This window comes from Megalops cyprinoides, chromosome 20, assembly GCF_013368585.1.
Source record: "Megalops cyprinoides isolate fMegCyp1 chromosome 20, fMegCyp1.pri, whole genome shotgun sequence".
NCBI lineage: Eukaryota > Metazoa > Chordata > Actinopteri > Elopiformes > Megalopidae > Megalops > Megalops cyprinoides.
In genome coordinates this window covers 22118290-22143663 of record NC_050602.1, presented here as the reverse complement: position 1 = coordinate 22143663, position 25374 = coordinate 22118290, and the positions used below count along the sequence as shown (strand labels likewise).

The 25374-nt window shown below is 42.2% G+C and overlaps 2 protein-coding genes across 2 annotated transcripts; one reads left to right on the top strand and one right to left on the bottom strand.

Annotated features, from left to right (window-relative positions):
* Positions 1-3679: 3679 nt before the first annotated feature.
* On the bottom strand, positions 3680-9016 carry gtf2b (general transcription factor IIB). The gene is made up of 7 exons (XM_036554521.1): positions 8957-9016; positions 6509-6615; positions 5326-5459; positions 4856-5002; positions 4592-4721; positions 4087-4368; positions 3680-3872 (listed from the first exon to the last, which is right to left on the bottom strand). Exons 1-7 carry the CDS (start codon positions 8971-8973, stop codon positions 3739-3741), a joined length of 951 nt encoding a protein of 316 aa, XP_036410414.1. The 5' UTR covers positions 8974-9016; the 3' UTR covers positions 3680-3738.
* A 7134-nt stretch (positions 9017-16150) lies between these two features.
* Positions 16151-25374, top strand: LOC118795917 (volume-regulated anion channel subunit LRRC8C-like). The gene is made up of 3 exons (XM_036554706.1): positions 16151-16241; positions 18569-18714; positions 21416-25374. Exons 2-3 carry the CDS (start codon positions 18574-18576, stop codon positions 23663-23665), a joined length of 2391 nt encoding a protein of 796 aa, XP_036410599.1. The 5' UTR covers positions 16151-16241; positions 18569-18573; the 3' UTR covers positions 23666-25374.

Below are 25374 nucleotides of genomic sequence, written 5' to 3'. Positions count from 1 at the left end.
TTTCAAAACACTGCCCCGGCTGGAAAAACGTTCCCTTCGTTACCAAAGTTAACTAAGTTCCGCTGCTCTGTAAGTAACTGCGCTGCCAAGGATGATTTCCGACCCACTTGAAAAAACGAACATTAGTTTTGCTGAAGTGTCAACAAGAATATTTCTCTGGCAAATTTTAAAGATGCTGTTCTGCACTGGCGGACTCAGGGGGGAGGGCAGAGGCGGGGTGGGGCAAGACGGGGGGTTGGGGGGGGGGGGGGGGGGGGGGGGGATAGAGGGGCACCGCCCCCTGGTGCCCCCATGTTTGAAAAAACGTCGCTAAAGTGTCCTCTAAAGTGGCGATAACGAGAGGAAGTGCCCTATTGGCTGCCCTTCACATGGGAAAAATGATTGAGTGCCCTCTAGGGTGCCCCTTCATGCAATAAATTATGATGATGTGCAGGCTAGAGCAAGAAAATTCGATAATGTGTCTTAATGAGTGCCCTGCCAGTGGAGAAAACGTGATGCAGTGCCCTAGAATGTCCCCTTACAATGGTCTAAACTTGACGTTCCCTATTGGTGCCCTTCCAATGGAAAAGGTTGCAATTATGAAGTGCCCTCTATGCTGCCCCTGCATGACAGTAGAGAAAATGGGATGCAGTGCTGTACAGGGTACTCCTACAGGTGAGAAAACATAATGAAGTGCCCAATTAAGTGCTCCTCTAATGGAGCAGTGCCCCTCCAGTGGATAAAATGTGATGCGGTGCTGTAAAGGGTGTCCCTACATGCGTGAGAATGTGGGGAAGTTTACTAGTAGATGCCCCTCCAGTGGAGGAAATGTGATGTGGTGATAGGTGATAGGTATGATGGGTGCCCTTACGATGGGATAAACTTGAGGTTCCCTACAGGTGCCTTTCTGATGAAAAAAAACTCAAGACGTGCCCTCTTAGATGTCCTTCCAAGTCAGAAAACACAATGTAGTGCCCTTGCAACGGAGAGAAAAAAATCCCAGTGAAGAAAATGAGATGCAGTCCCCTACAACGTGCTCTCTAGGGCAGGCTTTCCCAAAGTGGGTGCCATGACAATAGTCTAGGGGTGCCACCAAATACTTTGAAAAGTTTTTGAATTTACCTCTAAAACCCTGCTTACATTCAAAACACATTGTATGGCCGCTAACAAATCTTTTCTGTGTCAAAGCTGTGCTAAGGTGCCTTAAAGACAACAATGTGGAATCAGTTTTCCCTAATCTGACTGTGCTTCTCAAAACATATCCTACAATCCCAGTGACAACTGATCAGTAGAGCAATGTTTCTCAACCCTCTCCTGAAGGGCCCCCTGCCCTGCATGTTTTAGATCTCTCCCTGCTCCAGCACAGCTGATTCAAATGATCAGTTTGTTATCAAGGAGTTCATAAAGAGTTGATCATTTGAATCAGCTGTGTTGGAGCAGAGAGAGATCTAAAACATGCAGGGCAGGGGGCCCTTCAGGAGACGGTTGAGAAACACTGCTCTAAACTGAAGCTCATCAAAATCCAGCTCAGAAACTGATGTTGGGAAAGAAGGCTCTCCGATCTTCTGCTGCTGTCAATTGAGAGGGATATCCCAGCTGACCATAATGAGGTCATTGACATACATTCTATGGCCAAAAGTATGTGGACACACCTCCTAATTGAGTTCAGGTGTTTCAGCCACACTCGGTTGTTAACAGGTGCATAAAATCAAGCACATAGCCATGCAATCTCCATAGACAAACCTTGGAAGTGGAATGGGTTGTACTGGAGGGCTTAGTGATTTTTAAATGTGGTACCGTCATAGGATGGCATCTTTGCCAAGTCAGTTTGTGTCTGATGGACGAATTTGGGTTTGGCAGATGCCAGGAGAGTGCTACCTACTGGAATGCACAGTGCCTACTGTAAAGTTTGGTGGAGGAAGGATAGTGGTCTGGGGCTGTTTTTCAGGGTTTTGGCTAGGCCCCTTAGTTCCAGTGAAGGGTAACATTAATGCTACAGCATACAAAGACATTTTAGACAACTGTATGCTTCCAACTTTGTGGCAACAGTTTGGGGAAGGCCCTTTCCTGTGTGCAGGAACTCTGTAGTGAGTGATTCAACAGAGGATAGACAGTTTTTACATGCTACGCGCTTCAGTACTTGGCAGCCCCACGTGGTCTACCGCTTCGTGGCTGAGCTGTTGTTGCTCCTAGACACTTCCACTTGACAATAATAGCACTTAGAGTTGACCGGGGAGAATCTAGCAGGGCAGAAATTTCGCGAACTGACTTGTGGCTTTTTTCGCCCCTGCCTTCCAAACGACCGAGTCTGACACTGCTGTTCTGTAATAAGTATGCAATTGAATACGTAACCTGCTTGATTGCAGAAAGATGGATGAAACATTTCTACTTATCGCCTTGATACGCATTTTCAAAAATGATTATGCAAATTTATTGTACACAAACACTCATTGTACAAACGACATTCATAAAGATTGTAGCATATTTTAATTTCATGGATAACAACCGTCTAACTTTGACGAGGAAACTAACAAAACAGCACTATCTGAATACACAGAACTAGGCACACAACCGGTAGATGAATCCGAGTTCTCCCAAATGTAGGTCTACACATTGGCAAGATTATGTCAATGGCTTGAGCGCAAGCGATGTGAAAAAGATTCTAAGTTTTTAAGACATGGCCTTTGAAGTAAATTTAACTGTATAAAACGCTGAATCAGTCAGGGGTGTTAAATGAGGACTAGGGTCATCAACAAATAGATTATAACTAAAACGATCTAAAATTTCCCAATACCTATGAATTCTTATTCAGTGCATATTTTACATGTCTATATGAATTATGATTTCGCCTGGGTATAGTAGACACTGGAAAATTGGGTGGCATCTTGCTCAAATGAGCATTTGCTCATTAATCATAGGGTTACCTGTATTCTAACTTTAACTTACACAATTTTCCACTTTGGTATTATGAAGGAGGGATAAAAATGTGCAGACTTACTTACATTTAACCGTCCTACTGCGGATTATATGGAATGCCCGGTGAATCCTAAATGACATTCTTTAAAATGTAATTAGTCAAGCATAGCCTGTATTGTACTCAGTTAACCAGACCGAGTCGGCCTGAAAGGGTGACTTCTGTAATGGCACACCACTACCTACCACTATATCCTCAACATTTGAAGACCTTCTTGATAGTTTTATCAAAGCCTTCATAACAAAAGGGACCGAAACATTTGCTTTGTTTGCATTGAGAAAATCAGTGACGATTGTTAAGACTTGATACAGAATGGTGTATTTTTTCCATTTTCAAGTATAACAGTGCCATTTGCATACATGTGCCACTAAGGCTGCGTTTCATTAACAATATAAATGTCAATGAGGGTAAAATTAAGTGCTTTTCACAAAAAAGTTTTGAATTTTTTTTATTGCATACCACTAACAAAATAGAACTCGCTTATTTCCTACAAAAGAAAGAGTACAGTATTAAACCAGCCTAACTGCAAACACCAATTACATTTCTCACCTGGACATCATTATATATACAGTATATATACACACAAATGAAATACTGTAAGTACAGTCTGCATTTTGTTAAAGCTTTGGAATGTGTGTCCTGTACTCTTGTATTCCAGCAAACTTCTTTACATAGGTTTGGGTCTTAACAGCAAAAACAAATCAAGTTATGTTTCTTAGAAATTCAATTAAAAAAAAAAAAAAAACTAAAAATACAAAAAGCAGAAATTGTAGAAAGCACACATTTCACAGCTGAGGCAGTTTGTCGACCGGAGTGTCAAATTTGAAGTCTGGTGGGAAGAGGTCTGCAGCACGGGGGTAAATGAGTCTGTAGGACTGCCGGATTGTGACGTCTGCCACTCCGGCAATGTCTCCAATTTCTGAAAAACAACAAAACCTTGTAATTTCTACAGCAATGTTAGTTCACTAAACATTTTACGGGCAAGTAGTGCTAAAATAGTAAATTACAGTACGGTGAAATCTGCCTAGCAGACGGTCTTATACAGAGCACCTCACATAGCTTGCTTAGCTGCTTTATGAGGGGCGTGCGGAAACACGAGCGGGCGGGGGGGGGGGGGGGGGGGGGGGTCTTGCCTTTCTGAGTCTTTTTCTCGGCGGAGGCCTGAGAGGCCATGTAGATCGCGGCAGCCGCCACAGAGATGGGGCTGCGGCCGGGCACCAGGTCGAGCTCCACCGCCTTCCTGGCGATGTACGTGGCAGCCATCTGCACCTGCTTGGGCAGCCCCAAGTTGGAGCAGAAACGGGACATGAAGTCCCCTGTCGTGATCAGGTCCACGCTCGTCTCCAGGGCCTTCAGGATCAGCTTGAAACACCGGCCGATTTCCTTCTTGGAAATCCGGGACACCGCACAGATTTCTGGGTGGGAACCAGAGTGGAGCAGAGCATGTTTAATTACAAAAAAAAAAAACATTACATTCAAATTTAGAAAAAGAACAAGATTTCCTCAAGACATTTCACACTAACAATAATATCATTACTCCTTCGGGTAATGACATCTGACCATGTAAAGTGTACAAAGGGGTACAATTACAAAAACTATTATTTTATAATTAGCTCATCACAAGGTGTCAGTGCCTACCTTTAAATGTTCGCGGGACCCCCTCCTGTCTGCAGGCAATGTAGAGACAAGCTGAAGCAATAGCATCATTGCTCCTTCCCTTAAGGCTCTTCTGCTCATAGACTTGCTTAAATAAGTTATTTGTTCGGTCCTGGGAATTCAAAAGGCAACACTTTTAGCACATAACACAAAAAAACACTGAATGGTTTTAATATGCACGTGCTATTTCACTGAGACCAAACTCAACAACAGGCATCGGGGCAAGAAGATGTTGCAGACACTTACTATGATATTTCTGGGCAGGTTAATTCTGTCTGCCATGGTGCTGATCTCTTTGAAGGCATTCAGCATGGCTCGATCTGAACTGCTCATGGTCCTCCGGTTCTGGTACTTGGAGTTACCAAACTCATCGAAACTGGCTGCTCCTGTCCCCTGTGTTCAATGAAAATACCATTGTTAACAACAACAGTATTTGTAACGTAGCTTTCATTCTACACACGAATGGTATTAATTTCATATGTTAAACGTGTATCATTTACAGAAATGGTCAGTTGAAGAGGACAAGCCACCTGAAAAGCCTTCTCAATATAATATATAACATGTACAAGTAGGGAATGAATAATTAAAGGTGAAAAAGCAGTATTTCCACACAAACAGACAAAAAGCTAGTGGTTTTCTCTAGTGAATTTTTACTGGAATCCTTGTACAGAAGCTCTTGGCGTGGTTTGGTAGCCTGGGCGTGAAATTCCGTTTACCTTGCTGATCATGGTCGTCAAATCTCCCCCGTTGAGGAGAGGGTTCTGGGCGTCGCCTACTCGAGATGGGTCTTTGGTGGCTTTCTCATTACTGAAGGTCCTCCATTCTGACCCCACGTCAATGACCCGGTCACCTGAGAGGAGCCAAGAGACACGTGCAAGACCTGTCAGAAAGAACATCTGGGCAGGGGCTTCCCCATGCTCAGCCCAGCATTCCACTGCCCCCCCCCCAAAAAAATTACTTAATGCTATCTGCACTGGCAAACATCAAGGCGCCCACACAAAACATTTGGTATGTGCTCACAATTGCTGGGCCTTGAATGAATGGGAGTGATTACAATGTAAAACTTGTAAAAGGAGGGACCTCTCCACTCAACTGTATGTGTCAAGCAATTTCTCTCTGTCACAAGCAAAAGAAAATTCTTGGGAATTTCCAGATTTAAACTATGGTCTCTTTCAGGTCATAATCCAGACCCTCTACTGTGATAACCCAAACTGTAAAAAATGCTTTAATGCATCCAAATTAAATTAATCCACAGTTTAAAAAAAATCACATCTCTGATAGTGTTTTTTAGGGTGAGCTGACACAAATTGATTTAAACGCTACTAATTAAGGGGAAATAATCACTTCCAAAGCTGCCAAACTCTGAGACTGCTTCCCACTTTATATTACATAACTGTACAATACCAGTTAATGATATTCATTTTCACAAGACACAAAGTACATGGCATTCCTGAAGTGATACTGGTTCTGAACTACTTTATTTTTTTCCTTTCCTTTCTTTTCATCTACTTTCATCAGAGCCAAAAAATAACCACACCATGACAATAATTACAAAGACATTTCACAGTCTACCATCAATATTTTCATGTCCGTAAAGCACACTAACTTCTGCATGGTTTTTTTTAAATCACCATACGCTTTATGCTTTTACCTTCATAGATCAATTACCAACTCTGATTTGTCATTTGATTACTTATGGGCCTATGCCCACATTATGCATTGTCAAAGAGCCTAGCTGGGAGGGCTTGAGCTTGATGAGACACTTGTGATAAACACACATTTTCCATTTAAAGAAGAAAAAGAAAAATGCAACAGTCAGGCTATTAGTCAGTGAGTCAGTGAGCAGTAGCCTTGGAGTTTGAGTAAATTGCCTACGTGTTTAATGTGGAGGACACATACCCACAACTAAGCCACACTCCGGGCAGATCATGTCTCCCGCTCTGTAGTCTTCCACCAATATGGCTTCTGGGTGGTTGGGGCATTGCACCTTGGGAAGGGGATCTCCACTGTGAAAATTAAACATATGCCACTGGTCAACAGGAGATGGCCTTCCGACCCCTCGCGTCAAGTGTAAACTCAGTCTTTGGGGGGAGAGAAACTAGCAGTTTGCTCTTTTTGGTGTTTATTTGCCCTAGAGAACCAAATCCGACTGCTCTGCATCTGTGTGAAAGCTCCACTGTGCTGCAAACCATTTTTAAGGGGTTACATACACGCGGCAGGTTTGGCATGAAGATGAGGTAAACACTTATATGGTCCTCAACACACATAGTAGATTCAAAAGTAATCAATCTGTCTAAATTCATAAATAAACATTCAGGCTGCATTTCATGGTTCTCTGAAAAATACTGCTAGTCACCCATTATGATATTTGAAATTTCCAATTTTATAGTTATAGTTTTATAGTTATAGAAGATTCCACTGAAATTCTGGTAGTGTACCAGATACTGTACATTTTATGCACCAACAGTTCGTGGCTGACAGACTGCTTGGAATATGAAACAACCGTAAACGGTCAATATAATCGAAACAGCAGTATTTTAGCAGAAAAATCAATAACTTTATTTTTTCAAACCTAAATAAAGACATTTTAGCAACATGCATGTTCACAAAAGTGTATGACGATTTCCAGATGTATTTGGATTTACGCAATGTTCAGAAATACTTTCTTGTGGTGCCTGAGCACGCTGTGGCGATTCGTGAACGCTGCGCGTTATTTAAACTGCGTTTCGTAAATTCGAGGCCTTCGCACAAAGCGCAGAGAGAACATTCCAACCGGAGACTTTGTCACGGCATTCTTTCAAAACGGCCGGTGAAGTAACGGCTTGATTTTAGTGCATCAAGTTTACGCTGTTTGTCAAGCATGCACCCAAGTTATGAGTCCCAAGCAGTGATCTTTTCTGATAAAAAGATAAAAAAAATTAATAATTCCAAACTTCTGGATTAACGAATTAATGAACACACACTAAATGTGGAATCTATGAGCTGTCATACACATCCATGCTATTTAGCACACAATTTCTTTTAATTTTTTTTCCCTGTCTTTCGAGGTGGCAAAATATGATAATATTGCCTTCAGTGGGTAACAAATGTAAGTTGGTTGATATGAATTGCCTTTCGCTATGTTCCAAAGTGTCAGACATTAAGAGCAAACTAACAAATTATAACTAAATCCCCCTCCCATTACTTGCTTACGTTTGATGATCTGGTTATATATGTCGTTGTACCCTAAATTCCTATCAGATACAAAAGCTGCTAAGCTTCATTACAGAGAGTACCCGTTTAAAACCTAATGTTAGGCCTACAGAGCTCCACTACGTTGTATCAACAACTCAGCTGTAATTGACCAAAAACAAATACGATCACATGGATAAACACATACGCTTCTTAACGTTTTTTTCCTACTACCTGTTAACAGACCTACTCAATTTGGGTAACCAGCTAGTTGCCGACAGTTTGACATGCAAAATGAAATAACTACCGTTAGCAAGACAGCTAGCATGCTAGCTAATGTAACAGCAATTCGTCAATTAAGGCATCATAAAGGAGTTCCCTAACTAGCATTACCGCCTACTGAAGTGTACGTTAACCTGCTGTTGTTCAAACCAAGACATGTTTCGAAAACCTACATCCATTAAATAATCTGAGAAAACCAGCTAACTGTTAGACCCCTCGAGTCTTTGTGCGTGACCCTTGACAGAGTCCGCTTTCGTTTCCTTCGCCCGAAACCCTGCAAGGTAAAAGCACAATAAAACGAACTACTGCCAGCTACACAGATGCCTAGCAGACAGCAATTATCTTAGCTATGTAGCTAGTAATTGAAAGAGTAGACAAGTACAAATTGCTGGACAAAAGCTCGCTAGTCAGCCCTAGTCATACAAAGGAAGTATCTTAGCTAACAAGCCACCTAGGACCTTATTTTAACGGTGCCACTCAGTGACATTACCGACCGGTTACTGTACATGGTCACCTAGAAAGCTAGCTAGTAAATTTATTTGTTGTCCGCACATTAGCAGTCTAAGGTTAGATATCGTAGCCACTAGTAGTTAGCTAATATAGCTATCTGTTATTCCGAATATAGCCTTAGTATTACAGTGTCACTAGCTGGACAGTGATAAAGGAAAAAAAACGAGACAATGCATCAGTGTTCACTTCTCTGAAAAAGCAGCTAGCTATATTAGCTAACTAGCCTTGCTGTCCGCGACATTTATGATTTAGCTTCACGTTAAGCTGTGCAGCTAGCAGTTGCTTGCTATACACATCATTATCAACAAGACTTCCATTACTTTAAACCCGCGTCTGCAGAAAAACCGCAGTGTTTAATCAACAGAGAATTAAGAAATTACTAACCGGCTTGTCGACGCCATATTGCTTCTTCTTACATCTGCCAGCAATGACTACGTAGAGAGTGCCGCTCCACCTCGCAATGAAAGTCCCCGTTCAACGTCATCCATGACGTGTGACGCCGGCACACGTGGGTTGTATAGGTCACGTGATAAACATGCAACCAATCCATATACATTTAAAATAAGATATCTTGTAGAATGTGATCGTTTGTTGGCTCAGAAGTGTGGAGTAAAGCCTTCTCACCGTTGTAGCCGCAGTTGCTTGGTCTTGTAACAGTGTGCTCTGTTCAAGTCCATCTGATAGAAGTACTGGTTTTAAAAATGTACTTAACCAAAAAAAAAAAGGATCCATAGTTTGTATACAAAGCATCAAAGGAATCATATCCTTTTGCATATTTGATTTGAGAAAAAGGAAGATTTAGATCTTTATTAACTTTTTTTTTCCACCACGTTTCCTCATTAGTCAGTGATCCAAAGTCACTAAAGCATATCACAGTGTCTCATGAATTATCAACTGATAAAACATTTAATCAATATCCAAAATTTCTGTACCTTATTTTGGCAGATACAATGATGAACAGCAACAGGTTTCCTTTGATGCTCACCTTTTGATGATAGACAATGACAAAATGATTTTTCATGTGAAATCCATCCCAGAACTCTTCATAAAAGCACATTAATGTTTCCATATAACTTGGAGCTCTTCATAGCACTCTTTGTGAGGACATGACCTTTACCATCTGACAGTAATTGTAGTGCAGCTATCATCTATTTGTTATGTGGCTTCCATTTTTGTCCACAAACAGTTTACACCTCTGTCCTTAGAGACCACATCCTGCCTGGTGAGTGAATTAAAGCTGAGCTGTGTTGCAGTGCACATGGGTTCACAATGCCAGCGCAAAATTGCTTCATCAGACACAGGGGTCTTTCTTGCAGTTTTTCAAGTCACTCTTGGCTCCAACCTAAAGTCCAACATTCCGAAATACACTCAAGGACCCAAGTTGGCAAGAACCGTCATCATGTGTCATACTCAGCTCTGGCGATACTACAACAGTACGACACCTCAACCTGAACACATTGCCTTTTTTTTTCAATTGTAGAGTAAACCACCAAGGTTTTGGTTTACATTTACATTTACTCATTTGGCACACACTTTTACCAAAAGTGACTTACAAGTGAGGCAGAGTACAACACAAGCAAAAGGCCATACAAGGAGGCAAATAAGGTTTATGTTATATTGCAAAATTTCGTATTTTTCCATATTACCTCCGACTCAGACCTTGTTTTGCAGGTAGTACAATTTATCATCACAGCAAACATATTGACAGCTCACAGCTACAGTGACTGACTCTAGCCAAGCCCTTACTGCTCTTTGTGACCTTATACACTGTCTGATAACTTGAATCAGTGGAGGGCAGGAAATGACGCTACTAAGGAAGAGGTGCAAGGTCTTTGAGAGTGAAAGCAAATTCACGGCCTTGATAAGAGTAGACAAGGATAACGGCTGAACATCAGAGACATGCAGGGGTTGAATCCTGTAGAAAACTGGGCTTAGAGACACGCTGGAGGATGTGCTCAGCCGCGTGCTAAAACCTCCGAAGATTTCTGTGTCATAGACCAAATAAATAAGCTGTGACCATAGGTAAGACACACCTTGCCGTGAGTGGATCTTAAGGAGAAACCGTGCTGCTGTGAAGCTTACACTACAAGGCTTCTGCCCTTAAACGGGAATGGTGACGTTTCACACCTCTGGTGCCTCTGAGATAATTGGGAGATGAGATAGGGAGAAAGGGGATAGGGTACCAATGAGATAGGGAGATGTGTCATGCCAGCCTGTCTTCTGCTCATCACTGAAAGCTGAAATCTCATCAAGCTCAAGAAAGACGATATGTAATAAGAACATTTATTTCCACTGGCTATCCATGTGATGTGGAGCACTGGGGTGATCTGTTGAGGTAATGGTCTTGTAACGGATAGTTGTCCTGTCCATAGGGCCTCTATGTGCATTAGGTTCACACACACACCAGAGATGACGCGATGAGATCTCACAGATCTCACAGCCTCCAGGAGGTTCTGTAACGTCAGCAATAGCAGCCAAGGCTGCAAGTGAGTAAGGCTTCATTTTATTCTATTTTTAATTGTTTACAATTTAATCTACATCAGTGTTATGCCAATCACAAGTCTGAAAGTGACTAGAACTAGTTCCTGCCATGCAGACGGTAGGTACTCACTGCCCAATGAACAGCTGAATGATTTTCACTTAGAGCACAAAATGGTTGTTGCAACTACATTCTGCATGACCTTCAGTGTGGTGGAAAACCTCTGCTTGAAGAATCATGGAGCTTTATCACTGTCTCCAGTGTAGTGGTAAATGCAGAGCCATGCCATCTGTACTTTGTCCATACTCTTTTAACAACAGATGGCATTAGCAGATGTTATTAAATCCGCTATCTCCTTATTATCTAATTATCTAGCTGCTGAGACACACACAACACAGCACAAACTATAAATATTCCTTAGTAATTTCTTATTTATTTGCTACACATGATGCAGACTTTATCATCCTACACTGTAGTGGAGACTGCACTTTGTAAACAGCCAGCCAGCCAGCACATTAATGCTCTGTATTATTAATGCTAAGTAATGACTAATGAATTGGAATGTCTGCAGATATTTCAGAAGTGAAGCTTCTGTGAATTGAGCCTGAATACCAGTGTCATGGCTGTAGAGCATGATGTGATTTGAGTGGGGGCCCAGTTTAACACCAAAGGGCATTGGCTCTTGTTTGAGTTAAGCAGAGACGGAGAGAGGGTTAGCCGCTGTGCAAGTGTAGTAGAGATATACAGAGGGGCACACCTCATTGTGTTAGCAATGTTATGACTACAGCAGAGATTGACAGAGAGACATACAATGTTGTGAGTACAGCATCAATGGAAAAAAGGACACACCACAGTGTGTTAGTCACGGTATGAGTATAGTAAATATGAACAGAGGTGCATGCTGAAGTATTTTTCAGACTGGTAAGAGTAAAGCGGACACTTTTGCCTGACGTGCTGAGGAAACCCCACACTCTGTGGCAGTCCTGGGTCAGTCCCTCCTTGATGTGGCCATGTTTCTCTCAGACAGGTTGTTAACCACGCCAGCCACCCTGAGGTCAGGCACACAGGGTGCATTTACGACGTGCTACAGTCCTCACCCAACTGACAGCTGGCAGTGTCAATACAGCTATCAGCCAGGCCGATGTGAAGAATGCTCTGGCCATTTCTTGGGTACTGTAACAGACAGATGGTTGTTGGGCACTGAAGCCATTGTGTGTCTGTGGGAATCCAGCCCGCATTATACACGTTGTGGATGTGGCTAGCTATCTCAGTTGTGTGGAGAATGCAGAGGGATAACCACTGTAGAATTCAGTCTCATTGAGATCACCACAACAGGTGTGAGCATTATAATACTAGATGGTATGAGGATGAGAACCCTTCACACTGACAAAGTATTACAATAAGATGGAACAAATGCAACAGCTTTTTAATTGCTGTTATGATTTAGGAACATGTCTTCAGTTAATTTTTAAAACTTTGTGCCTGAACCTTCAAAATAGAATTTTAAATAAAAAATTACTAAAAAGGAATACATTGTACACATACATTGGATACATGTGCCAAATATCAGTGATGCTTTGACATGTCATTTTATAGACATACTGTAGAATATATTTTATATCAACAGAATTTTACAGTAAATGCAGCATTAATTACATGCTTCGGATGTAAGGATAAAGTCATTCTTGAAATCTGCTTTAAAGGGTTAAAATTAAAGAAGCTTGAGGCTTCATGTGTTGCTTCCATTTTGATGGTTCTTAAAAGCAGCAGTAGGTGGCGCTAGATGTAACAGAGATGGTTTCTAGCTGAGGATAAAAACTGAGAGGCGTGAAGTAGAGATAACTAGTGCTATCATATGGCCTATGTAGAACAGACAATTTAATTACGAGGTAAGACTATCTCAGTATGTGTTTTAGCCCAGTCTTTCATGTATTATGACCACTTGTGCAAGTTATACACGAGCTAACACATGGGTCAGTCCAGAAGAGAACCTCATTCACTTCAGTGCATTTTCACCACATTCAATATCGCTACCATCCAAAAGGACTGAGACAGTTCTTGTTCACGCATGACAGGGCTATTCTGTCACTAATTAGTGTGCTAGATATAAGTGGTAATGCAAACAAAAGATAAAAAATAAACTGGTTTTCAGGTACAGAAACATGTAATTGCTATGTGAAATACAGCCACCAGATCCAACCAATTGCAATTCATAAACAAGTAGTGTTTTTAACCCAACAGCAACAATCAACCTTGCATGTGGGAGCATCAATGGCTATGTACATATCCAATTTTATATTATCTTTGGTTCATGAAAGGAGTGTGTGGGACTTTAGCCACGTATTGCTTGGCTGCTGTTCTGTGGTGACAAAAAGTATTTTTGGGGTACCCATGTCACCTCATTGCTCATTGAGCTCCATTGGCTACCTGTGGCTGCCCGTATCAAATTCAAGTCTCTCATGCTTGCCTACACAGTGACCTCTGGGTCTGCTCCAACATACCTGAGCTCAATCATACAGGCTTACTCTCCTTCTTGGCCATTACGTTCCTCCCAGGAACACCATCTAGCATTGCCATCCCTGCACACAAGGCATTCTCAGTCCAGATTATTCTCATATGTAGTTTCCCACTGGTGGAATGAGCTACCTTACGCTATCAGAGCAGGGGCGTCCCTCTCTATCTTCAAGAACCTCTTGAAGACCCAGCTCTTCCGAGAGCACCTCCTCTCCTAACAACTTCTAACAACTCTAACACAATTCCATCTCCGCGCACTTTCTGCCTCGCACTTTTTTCTCCTGTCACTACTTGTTTGCCTCCTCTGCCTGTCTATCCTTGTGTTTTCACCATCTTTGTTTTCTACTTTTCTTGACTTATTTAGCTGAGTTTAGTTGTTTAGGTTGCACTTAAAGCTTACTCCAAGGTCTCCTACACTACCGTAGCTTGCTTGCTGTTCCTCACTTATAAGTTGCTTTGGATAAAAGCGTCCGCCAAATGTCCTAAATGTAAATGTAAATGTAAATGTAAATGTATTTTATGACCAACGCGTGTATCATAATACAGCAAAATTCAGTAATGCTTAAAAGAATGTTTTCATTGGGCTGGTGCACACTAAATCTTGTAGCCTCTAAAGCATGTGACATAGCAGCTTTGTTTGCATCTCACATTTAGGACAGCAAATATAGCACACCCAATATAAATGCCCCACCATATTTGATTCATGGGAGGTATGCATGTGGCTAAAACATGTTGGTGGCTATATTGGTCACGGTCTTAAAACACTACCCCCCCCCCACCCCCCCCCCACCCCCACCACCACCACCACCACCACCACCACCACACACACACACACACACCCAGAAAAAAGCAACAAGTGTCAGACTATCACCTAAATTCAACACTGACACGTGGGAAGAGAATTTTTATGAAGAGGAGTGAAAATTATCTCTAGGTATTCTGCATCGGTATCAGATTACTGATTTTAATTTGAGACAGGATATAGGGTTTAATGTCCATCAGGACATTTCAGACAGAGCTTACCACAGCACACTAATGTTCTTTGAGACACAATGCATGAGAAATATAAAATCCTATAAAAGACTGAGGTATAGATTTAAGTGCCTGTGAGTTCATTATTAGTCATTTCTTACTTCCATATGAATGAAGTTCTTAACACCAGCGTTTTAAGTCCACGTACTTCCTGGTTTAGTTAAAACCCACACTGCATCACTAAGGTCTTGAAACACTCTCCGCAGTCAGCAGGTAATGGGCATGGATGAGCTTTGAACTCCTCAGCATAGGTGAAACTTACAAATAATGTTTTTGTTTAAAGAATATTCATTTATAACCTACATTTTAACAGTAAACATAGTTTCAGATGATTTTTCTTTTAGGTGTTGTATGCGCCTTTCAATCTGAGTTACAGTGAAAATATAATGCTTCAAAATAGTACACACAGTTCCTGCCATTTAAATTCATTCATCTAATGGTAGGGGCGGGGTGGTTGGTGCTTTCCGGTGTTTCAGATTTCAGACCTTTATTAAGTAGAGAAATGATGGGTTGCTGGGCAGCATGGCATCAGATTAAATCAAGGCAATCTTGGTGCTGATAGCAGCATTACTGTGGAAGGAGGGAATAGGATCAAGTGTCATGCCCCAGGGTGCAACAGCAGCAGTCTCAGGATGCCACACCCACGGGACTCAAGTCTATAACAAGCACTTGTCACACATATATTGCCCCAGTCATTGTTTGAGCAGTGGGGCAACACCTCAGTATTTTTCCTTGTTTGTTGAATAACGGTGTCATTCCCACTTCCTATATTCCTATTTTTTTATCATCTCCACTTCCCTTATTTTTTGTTTTTATTCAGGTTTAATGCACTATTGACAACTTCCCCGGAGGTTGTGGCTTGACTCCTAACTAGAACAGTGTTTGTACAATAAAATAAATATCCAAAATATTCATGCACACAGATAAACCGTAGCAGACAATGTCGGATGTCTGCTAAATATACAGTAGAGAAATGTACTGAAAGAAGGACATGCCCTTGCTATGGTTTAGAGGAAGTATCTTTCATTTGCTTGTAGACAATGTAAACATGTAATGGATTACTGGGCACCGCTCACCAGACACTATGAGACAGTCCCAGGACAATCGTTCGCGGCTATGTCAATGCTTCACATTAACGTATAAGACCTGCATGTTTTGTTCCTCTGATATTCCTGGCTCCCTTTTCTATACACTTTTCTAGGAAAACAGTGTTGTACCATTATGGAAAGGATCTCTATCCCTCCCTGTGTTGCCAGACATGCGTGGTTTTTTTTCCGTCACAAAAACATAAGGTTAGACGCGTTACATACGTGTTTGAATGGACAAGGAGTCAGTTTGGGGCGTGACGATAACGGATAATCATTGGACGAATACTTACAGAATGTGTTAATATATGCGAATATTTGGTGGTCAGTTTTGTAAGAGCATGGTTTCATTGGCAGTGTAAGCGTCGCTTTCTGTAGCCCGTGAGAGTCCCCGCCCTACCGGCGTCGGTGCAATCACTGTGATAGACGCAGGTCGAGAAATAACGGGAAGCGCTGCGATCATACTGCAATACAAGGACATGCGGCCACCCTCGCAAGCAACATATCCCCTGGATGTTTTAAGAACTCACGGGCTGGCTGAGGAGTACATAACACACGGGTAAGATGACCTTTGTTTTCGTTTGAGCTGTGGCGGCAGCTGTGATGGAGGCTATTGGGGATGTTTAAAATTCCTTTAAAAGCGTTTTTACGTAGCTTTACACGCCACATGCTTGGACGTTAGCGAGTGTAACACCATGGGATGCGGAATGTTCGAGAAGAAAGTCTAACTTTTCATTTTAAATCAGTTGTAACAGCATAAGTTAAAACAGAATTATAATTTGTACAAACTGGTGGAGAGCAACCTTCAATGAATGATCTCAAGTGGACCGGTAGATTGCTGGCTAATCAAAATTAGCACAATTATCTTTGAAATGCACTTCTTTTAACATAATACACGAAACTGGTTACAACAACAGTTTTTGTTGAATTCGGTATTTTGTAGCTGTTGTAACAAGTTGTAACAATGAATTGACGTTTTCTGACGTCACGTTTTTAACATTCAATTATCTTAGCAGTCATTTCTGATTGTAGGGTACAGCCGATAGACGTTTCCATGTGTCTCAGCTGTAGTAATGTTTTACTTATTGTAAACAAATGAAAAACATTACCAACGGTATTGTTATTGTCAAGTTAGATCAATTGGAAACAAAATAAACTGCATTGTTGGCTGTTGAGCAGACAATGTCTACACTTTTTTGAGAAGCTGTGTGGTTGTTTTATATTTCTGAACCAAAAGACTGAGAAGACGAGTTTAGTACTCTCTGAATATTTTAATAGTGAACGTCTGAAGCATGATGGTAACCTCCTTAAAACTGTTGGGTGTTCAATCAGAGTTCAGATGCTCCTGTTTGTACAGATGTGCATATCAGCACTACAGATCTATACAGTTTTTCCCTCCGGAATACTGATATATTCTGATGTAACACGTCACAGTCCACGCTGATTAATGCAAATAATAAGTGCAAGAAGAGGGGCTCCGTGTCACGCGGCCCTCTTTATTTATTGGCAATCGCCATTTACAATAGTCAGCCAGTCACAAAGAATCATGGTTATGTCATATGCCGTGGGATCAGTCTGCTCCCGTTGGATAAAATTTAATTAACTGCGTCTGCCTCAACGGATAAGTGAAGGTCAAACTTTAGAAGTGGATGCTTTGCATCCCGTGTTTGTGTGTCGTGGTAGAGCCGTGTTTGCTTGTGCTGGTGGCATGGCACACCCTGTTGCGGTCAGGCTGTGTCAGTAGGCTTGCCTGTTTATGAATGTTTTTGCAGTACGTACAGGGACTTTATGAATTTCTCAGGTTAAACTCCTCATAGGCAGTTATTCTCCTTTCCACCTAAATATGGCCCAGTGTCAATATTTGCAATAGAAGATAAATAATAAATTGTAATATATGTTATTTTACTGTGGGTTATTGTGCTCTGTAACATGGCTATTGATTTTAAACAGCTAAAGAGCATCATCATACTTGTACTTCATTTTAAACAAAATCCTACAGCTTTTTATTGTATGTTCATCTCATCTTCAAATAATTTGAGCATGATTTTCCTTCGTATACTTAAAGGGGCTTAATCAAATCAGGGATACTCTACCTGTTGGACAAAAGCCATTATCTCATTTCAACCAGTTTACCTTCTGTCCCTAGTTCTGAGAGTCAGAGTGGCTCAAAACCTGCTGCTCTCCAAAGAGCAAGACACACTTTTTGGAAGTGGTTAGAGGATGGACATATTACATAAATACATTCATTTAGTGCCATGCTCTAAAACAGGAGAAATATAGAATTAATCCAGTAGAAACAAACATCTGTTTCAGATGGAGTACATATTTTGGCAGAGGTTGCTTGCTACATAAGACCAACATTTGTTTTTACAGATATGAAAAAGTGCAGAACCTCTAATCAGCAGGATTATCCAGACCACAAGCACAAAATTATTATCAGCTTATCATTACCACTTTTTGTGTTAAAGGTGGGAATGTGTAGCTGCTTTTACAGTGACATGAATGTGAATCATAGTGGCAAATTTATGTTTGCTGGGCACGATTTTGAGTTTTGTGTATCCAAGCAGCCCTTTCTGTTTGGATGATCATGGCGCAGAGAGCTTCAAGTGTACATGAATCAGCTCCACCAACATCTTACTTATCATAAACAAACGAAAAATTAATAACTGTTGCTATTTGCTCAAGTTTTGGCACAGAAGAGAAAGAAAATAATTGTATTTGAGTCTGTTGAGCAAAGAACATCTAGCTTATTATGGCAAATCTATGTGGTTATTTTATATTTCTGTAGACCAGACATCTCAGAGGGAGGGATTACTTGTTGCATGTTTGGCCTGTGCGCAGTTTTGGCGGGAGCTGTTGCTAACGCTGTCCACATGTGCCCTGTAGGAGCCATGATTCCTGTAACGGAGTTCCGGCAGTTCATGGAACAGCAGCAGCCGGCGTTCCGAGTGCTGAAGCCCTGGTGGGACGTGTTCACGGACTACCTCTCCGTGGTCATGCTCATGATCGGAGTGTTCGGGTGCACCCTGCAGGTCAGTTTCCGTGGGAGGTCGGGGGAGGTCAGGCAGACCAACTCACCGAGGTTTATTCATGTCTCCAATCAATCAATGCCGGTTTCAGCTGCACATTTACATTACGTCATTGGCATTTAGCAGACGCTCTTATCCAAGGTTACAGTTTTTACATGTTACCCATTCATACAGCTGGATATTTACTGAGACAACTGTGGGTTAAGTACCTTTCCGAAGGGTACAACAGCAGTGCCCCGGGGAATTGAACTGGCAACCTCTTGGTTATAAGGTTTTTTAAGGTTTTATGCTTGCCTGTGCAAGCCAGACATTTAAAAGCAAACTAAAGCCATATAGACATGGCATTGCATCCTTACTTCAGTGGCAGTTTACTGTGACTACACCCAACATGCCATGGACTTGTCTTTGATGAGATTAGTGGTATTCCAGGTTTGTAATTCTTAATACCATACACTGCCGTGTGTTTGTCTTGTTTCCTTCCTCTAGCGTGGTAAGGCCATCTGACAAGAGCAAAGTTAATCAAGATAATTGTGCTGTTTTAGTCTATTTAAAAACCCCTGAAGAATTTTTAGCCCCCAGGTCATCTCCGTATCCCATTGTGAGTGATAATGGCAAGTGTGCGAAACAGCACGGCCAATGTATTATTTATACTGTCTGCCTATCAAAAGGAAACAGCTGCCGCTCTGAATCGTATGATAATCACTTGTGCCTCACAACATGATGAACCCGCAGCAACACAATCGAAAAGAGTGGTAGAAGCGTCACGCACACCTGGCAGGGGCACTTCACTGGGTAACATTGGAGAGTTGTACCTGCAGGCTGCGTATTTGCTGCCGACGGTGTTGACAGACATAAAATTGTACTCCACTCGCAAGACCTTGTGGCTTCGGCCAGGCCTGCTGGCCAGCTGCAGAGTAGGTCTTCCAAAAAATATTTTTAACAAATAAATCATTCGAGCGCGTTGCTGTCTGCGCTATATTTCAAATGGAAAGTTTGACAGACAGTATGTTATTAATATGTGGAATGCTGTATTTGGGTGTGAATAGTCCCTGATCTTCTTGTACTCATCTTACTATAATATATGCCTTCTAAATACCTTAGAGATTTATATTCTTAATATCTAATTACTCCAATCGTAGAATGAAAGGCTGTCTTGTTAAAAATTAGTAGTGAAATTAGTATGTATTTTGGCATAATGATGCCTTTGTTCCATTTAGAAGAGATAAATTCTCTCTGTGGTCATGCAGTATCCAAATACAGAGAGCTAAAGAGAACAGTTGAGGGCACAGTGTGTAGCTACATGATTTAGTGCCTCAGATAAGTTCAGTGCATCTCAAAGCACCGCAGAGCAATGTGAAGTCTGTGGAGTTGTGCTAGCCAACTCTCTCGAGGCCTCAGTCAGCAGATTACAGTGAGGATAATGATTATATGCTGCCTCTGTGTGAGAACCATTGCAGACAAGACCTCTCATGTCCTTTAAACAAGAACCAGATGGGAGTCATCTCCATAATGTGACTTCTTTGATAAAAGTTGTCAGTCTTGTGGAGGGGACACGATTAACTTGATCGGCAGAAGGAGTATGTGCGTGCTTTTCTGAAACCCTGTCAGGCCCCAGTTTGTAATATGGTGACGGGGAAGTCTGATACTGTTCTGGGTAACGAAATGTCACAAAAAATAAGCCGCCTATTTATAAACAGCTGTCAGTACTGTAACTGCCAGGTGAGGGGGGAAAGAGAAGGAAACTTTGCAATTACAGGCATTCCAGAAAGTAAGGCTTTTAATGGAAATGGCTCTCTGTGATTATCATAATTGCTCATTTCCTGTATGACTCACAGGCCTCCTGCTGAGGTCACAGGCATTGTGGTATTGTGCCTGGCACCAGCTTGACATTTACAGTTTATGTGGCTGTGCACCCTTTCTGCTGGAGTAAGAAAGCTTGGAGTAAGAAAGTTGTACTACATGTTTTAATGTTTTGTTTTTTTTTTTTTTTACTTTTTTTACTCCTGGAATTATGATCCGCACTTTTCTCTGCTCATAAGCATCAAACATATGGGATACTTTTCAGCAAATGCGAGAGTTCAGTACGGAAGCTTCTGTAAAGTCCTACCTAGCATAAATTGATTATTGTGTAATACAATTTGAATTTGAATTTGATATAATACAATTAATTGTACTGATTGTAGTTTTTCATTTTCTGCTAAACAGCAAGTGGTCAGATGCTGGTTGGCTATACTGTCACCAAGGCTTTGTATTCTAGTGATGCAGGAATTTTGCTTAATTGCAAAAGCCATTAAATGTTATTGATAACTCAATGATTTGAAACAGTCATAGTGTTTTGTTGTAGAGAGGAAAGTCTGTAATTAGTTCATGTAAGACATTGATTGGTGGCTCCACCCGTCATGGATTTCATAAATTCTCACTCTTCCTGCACTGGTATATACTGTGTGACTGGTACATAATTCTACAAATTACATTGATTTGAAATTGACAATAAATGCCAATTTCTAATTTTGCATGTAAAACTGCCACAAGTCAGTCATCACATTAAGTTATCCTACACTTGGCACATTGCAATAGTGTGTCTCACATTTACAAGTCAGAATATTTGCCTGTCACAATAAATACTTCGTTTCATGATCAGAAAAGTGAATGTTTATTGATCTGTAGTGTGTAAAATAACTTTTTTTTATGTTTTGTTTTGTAGGTAATGCAAGACAAAATCATATGCCTTCCAACAAATACTCCCACTCAGAACCAAACCGTAGCCTTGAAAAATCAATCGGAACATCCCTTACTTTCCCACACCAATGAAGTGTCCGCTCCCATGCCTGAACTGAAAGGGCGGAAGACCAACCTGGACTTGCAACAGTACAGCTACATTAACCAAATGTGCTACGAGAAAGCGCTGCATTGGTACGCCAAGTACTTCCCGTATCTGGTCCTAATACACACAATGATCTTCATGGTGTGCAGCAACTTCTGGTTCAAGTTCCCAGGCTCCAGCTCCAAAATAGAGCACTTCATTTCCATTCTGTGGAAGTGCTTCGATTCTCCCTGGACCACCAGAGCCCTGTCTGAGGTGTCCGGGGAAAACCCAGAGGGGCAAGACGAGAAAAAAGAGGGTGACAGCAAGGCCAATGTGTCCACCATTGAAGATGGTCTGGAGAAGACACAGTCCCTCAGGTCCATCCCAGAAAAGCTGGTCGTCAACAAGCCGGCCGCAAGTGTCCTAGACAAGAAGGAAGGAGAGCAGGCCAAGGCTTTGTTTGAGAAGATTAAGAAGTTTCGCCTTCACGTGGAAGAGGGAGACCTGCTCTATGTCATGTATGTTCGCCAGAACATTCTCAAAGTGCTGAAGTTCCTCCTGATCATCATATACAACTGCTTCCTCGTGCATCGGGTGAAGATCATTGTGACATGCAACGTGAAAACCAAGGACATGACGGGTTACGACAACTTCCTGTGCAATCACACGATGGCCCACTTGTTCTCAAAGCTGTCCTACTGTTACCTGTGTTTTGTAGGGGTCTATGGACTTACGTGCCTTTACACTTTGTACTGGTTGTTCCACCGCTCCCTCAAGGAGTACTCTTTCGAGTATGTGCGGCAGGAGACTGGAATTGATGACATACCAGATGTGAAGAACGACTTCGCCTTCATGCTGCACATGATCGACCAGTACGACCCGCTGTACTCTAAGAGATTTGCGGTGTTCCTGTCCGAAGTCAGCGAGAACAAGCTGAAACAGCTCAACCTGAACCACGAGTGGACGGCACAGAAGCTACGGCAGAAGCTGCAGACCAACGCCAACAACAAGCTGGAGCTCCAGCTCTTCATGCTCTCCGGCCTCCCGGACACCATCTTCGAGGTGACCGAGCTCCAGTCTCTGAAACTGCAGATCATAAACAACGTCACCATCCCGGCCGCCATCTCCAAGCTGGAGGACCTCCAGGAGCTGTCCCTGTACCAGTGCTCCATCAAAGTCCACAGCACCGCGGTCGCCTTCCTGAGGGAGAACCTGAAGGTGCTGAGGGTGAAGTTCGACGACAGCAGGGAGCTGCCGTCCTGGATATACTGCCTGCGCAACCTGGAGGAGCTGCATCTCATGGGTCTCTTCAGCCACGACATCTCCAGGAATGTCACCCTGGACTCACTGCGCGAGCTGAAGTCTCTCAAGACCCTCCACCTGAAGAGCAACTTCACCAAGATCCCACAGTCCATCGTGGACGTCTCAAGCCACCTGCAGAGGCTCTACATCCACAACGACGGCACCAAGCTGGTCATGCTCAACAACCTGAAGAAGATGGCGCACCTGGTCCACCTGGAGCTGGTGCACTGCGAGCTGGAGCGCATCCCCCACGCCGTCTTCAGCCTCACCAACCTGCAGGAGCTGGACCTTAAGGAGAACAACCTCAAGTCCATCGAGGAGATCGTCAGCCTCCAGCACCTGCGCAAGCTCACCAGCCTGAAGCTGTGGCACAACGCCATTGCCTACATCCCCGACCATATCAAAAAGCTGGGCAGCCTGGAGCGGCTCTACTTCAGCCACAACAAGATCGAAGTCCTCCCCTCCCACCTCTTCCTCTGCCACAAGCTGCGCTACATGGACCTCTCCCACAACGAGATTCGCTTCATCCCGCCCGAGATCGGGGTCCTGCAGAGCCTCCAGTACTTCTCTGTGTCCTGCAACAAGATTGAGAACCTCCCAGACGAGCTCTTCTTCTGCAAGAAGCTCAAAACCCTCAAGCTGGGGATGAACTTTCTGACCGTGCTGTCACCAAAGATTTCCTTCCTGATCGCACTGACACACCTGGAACTCAGCGGCAACCATTTTGAGGGCCTGCCAGCGGAGCTGGGGTCCTGCCGTGCCCTGAAACGTAGTGGCCTTGTCGTTGAAGACGCCCTGTTTGAGACGCTGCCGTCAGATGTCAGGGAACAGCTGAGCGCAGAGTGATCTGCCGTACCTCCACAAAATGCCAAATGTCTTAATCTGACAAGCCTGGCTCCTAAACAGTGGCATTTCTACCTTAGTTTATCATCAAGTGTAGTATTGGATAATCTATATACTATAATTCAGGGGTATTGAAAAAAAAAACATTTTAATGGCCTTAATGGTATTGGCACATGCAGTGCACTTAGGTTTAGTGCCAATGGGCTGATATCATAATATGAGCAGCAGACTGGGGCAGTATATAAGGAACTTGGCTTCTGACCAGACAGTCGATTTGATATATATGTTAGAGGATGAAATAAAATACTCAGTCTTTTTCTATAGTAGGCCTTTGAGGGTATGGAAAGATAGCCTCAGTGGAAATCAGTGAGAGTGCTTCATTTTACTATCCTCTACAATATTTCAGCCAACAACATCCTGGTTAGAATGGATGGAAGGATGTTGCTAATGGACCCTTGAGAAAGGCACTTCACCTGAAGCACTTCAGTCAGAACAGTTACAGTGTTAGCATTTATATAAGCTGGAGGCTGTAAGTCATGACACCCTTTACAGTTTAAGAATATAGATGCTAATAGGAGAAGCCATGTCAAAAACACAGCTTGTTATGCGGGATGACACAGGGCGTGACAACAGGGCTGGATATTGCTACACCACTCCAAAGAGATGAACATCGGTCAATTGGATGTCCAGTCAGAATTCATATATATAAGATGGTGCATAAAGATTTTGCAATCAAGATTGAGAATGACCACAAAAAAATATATGAAACATACCTGTGTAGTTACTGTAAAACTGTATTTAAATGAAACTGCTTCTTCCGATCGATAAGAATGGCAGTTGTCATCGGTTTTTATAATACTAATATCAGCAACTCAGAAATTCAAAGTGCATTTTGAACTTTTCCTGTCGAAAAAAAGTAATGATCCAGCTAGACCAAGCTTGGGGGAGAGGACTGTTAAAAGTGCAGTATATTGATGCTTGATAATCAATTGCCAGCCACTAGCACCTTGATAGTGAATTTTGATTCAGCTAACAGTTTAACACCCTGATCTTGCAAGTATGCATAAGGAAATGTGCTTGAATACTATCGCTATCAAAAAAGATGGGAAATCTAGCTTTGTCTTGTGCTCAAAATAACTCCCCTTCCTTTGCTCAAACTGTCACTTTTCCCAAGGCCTGACTAAAATCTTGATCCTCTTATTAAATAGGTGAGTAACAATGTATATTCTAAACTGATCTGTAAAATTTAATAGTAGTCCACAGCTGCTTCATGGGCTCATATTACAGTTCATCATATATTCCACCTGAACCAGGGTTGAGAATAAACTGAAGTTTCCTGAAGTGCAACGTTAGAAATACATACATCCCTGGGGAATCATTCTTCAGTCTTCCTTTGAATGTTAAGTCTAAAGATTAAGTCTAAAGAACAGACTGTTAACATCTGGCATTGATGTTTGAATTACAAGCGACTTGTCCTCTGCGTCATTTTTCAAACAATCATGTCACGTTTGCAGAAAATAAGCTTGTGTCGTGTTCAGATATGTCTGTGTAATTCCCAGACTTGAGCAAAGACTCGTGGCCCCAGAATATCAGGGCACCTGGTGACAAATTATTCCTGTAAAAGTTACAGTACAATAATGTACTGACATCACTTTCAGTTTTCAACATCTGCTCTAGCCTCTACTGTAGCACTTCTTTATCACACTCACCTA

Coding starts and splice junctions, on each gene's coding strand:
- LOC118795917 (XM_036554706.1), top strand. CDS start 18,574: ATGATTCCTGTAACGGAGTTCCGGCAGTTCATGGAACAGCAGCAGCCG. Junction 18,715..21,415: donor TGTTCGGGTGCACCCTGCAG/GTCAGTTTCCGT, acceptor TTTGTTTTGTAG/GTAATGCAAGACAAAATCAT.
- gtf2b (XM_036554521.1), bottom strand. Junction 5,003..5,325: donor TGACGACCATGATCAGCAAG/GTAAACGGAATT, acceptor CATTGAACACAG/GGGACAGGAGCAGCCAGTTT. Junction 4,722..4,855: donor ACCTGCCCAGAAATATCATA/GTAAGTGTCTGC, acceptor TTGAATTCCCAG/GACCGAACAAATAACTTATT.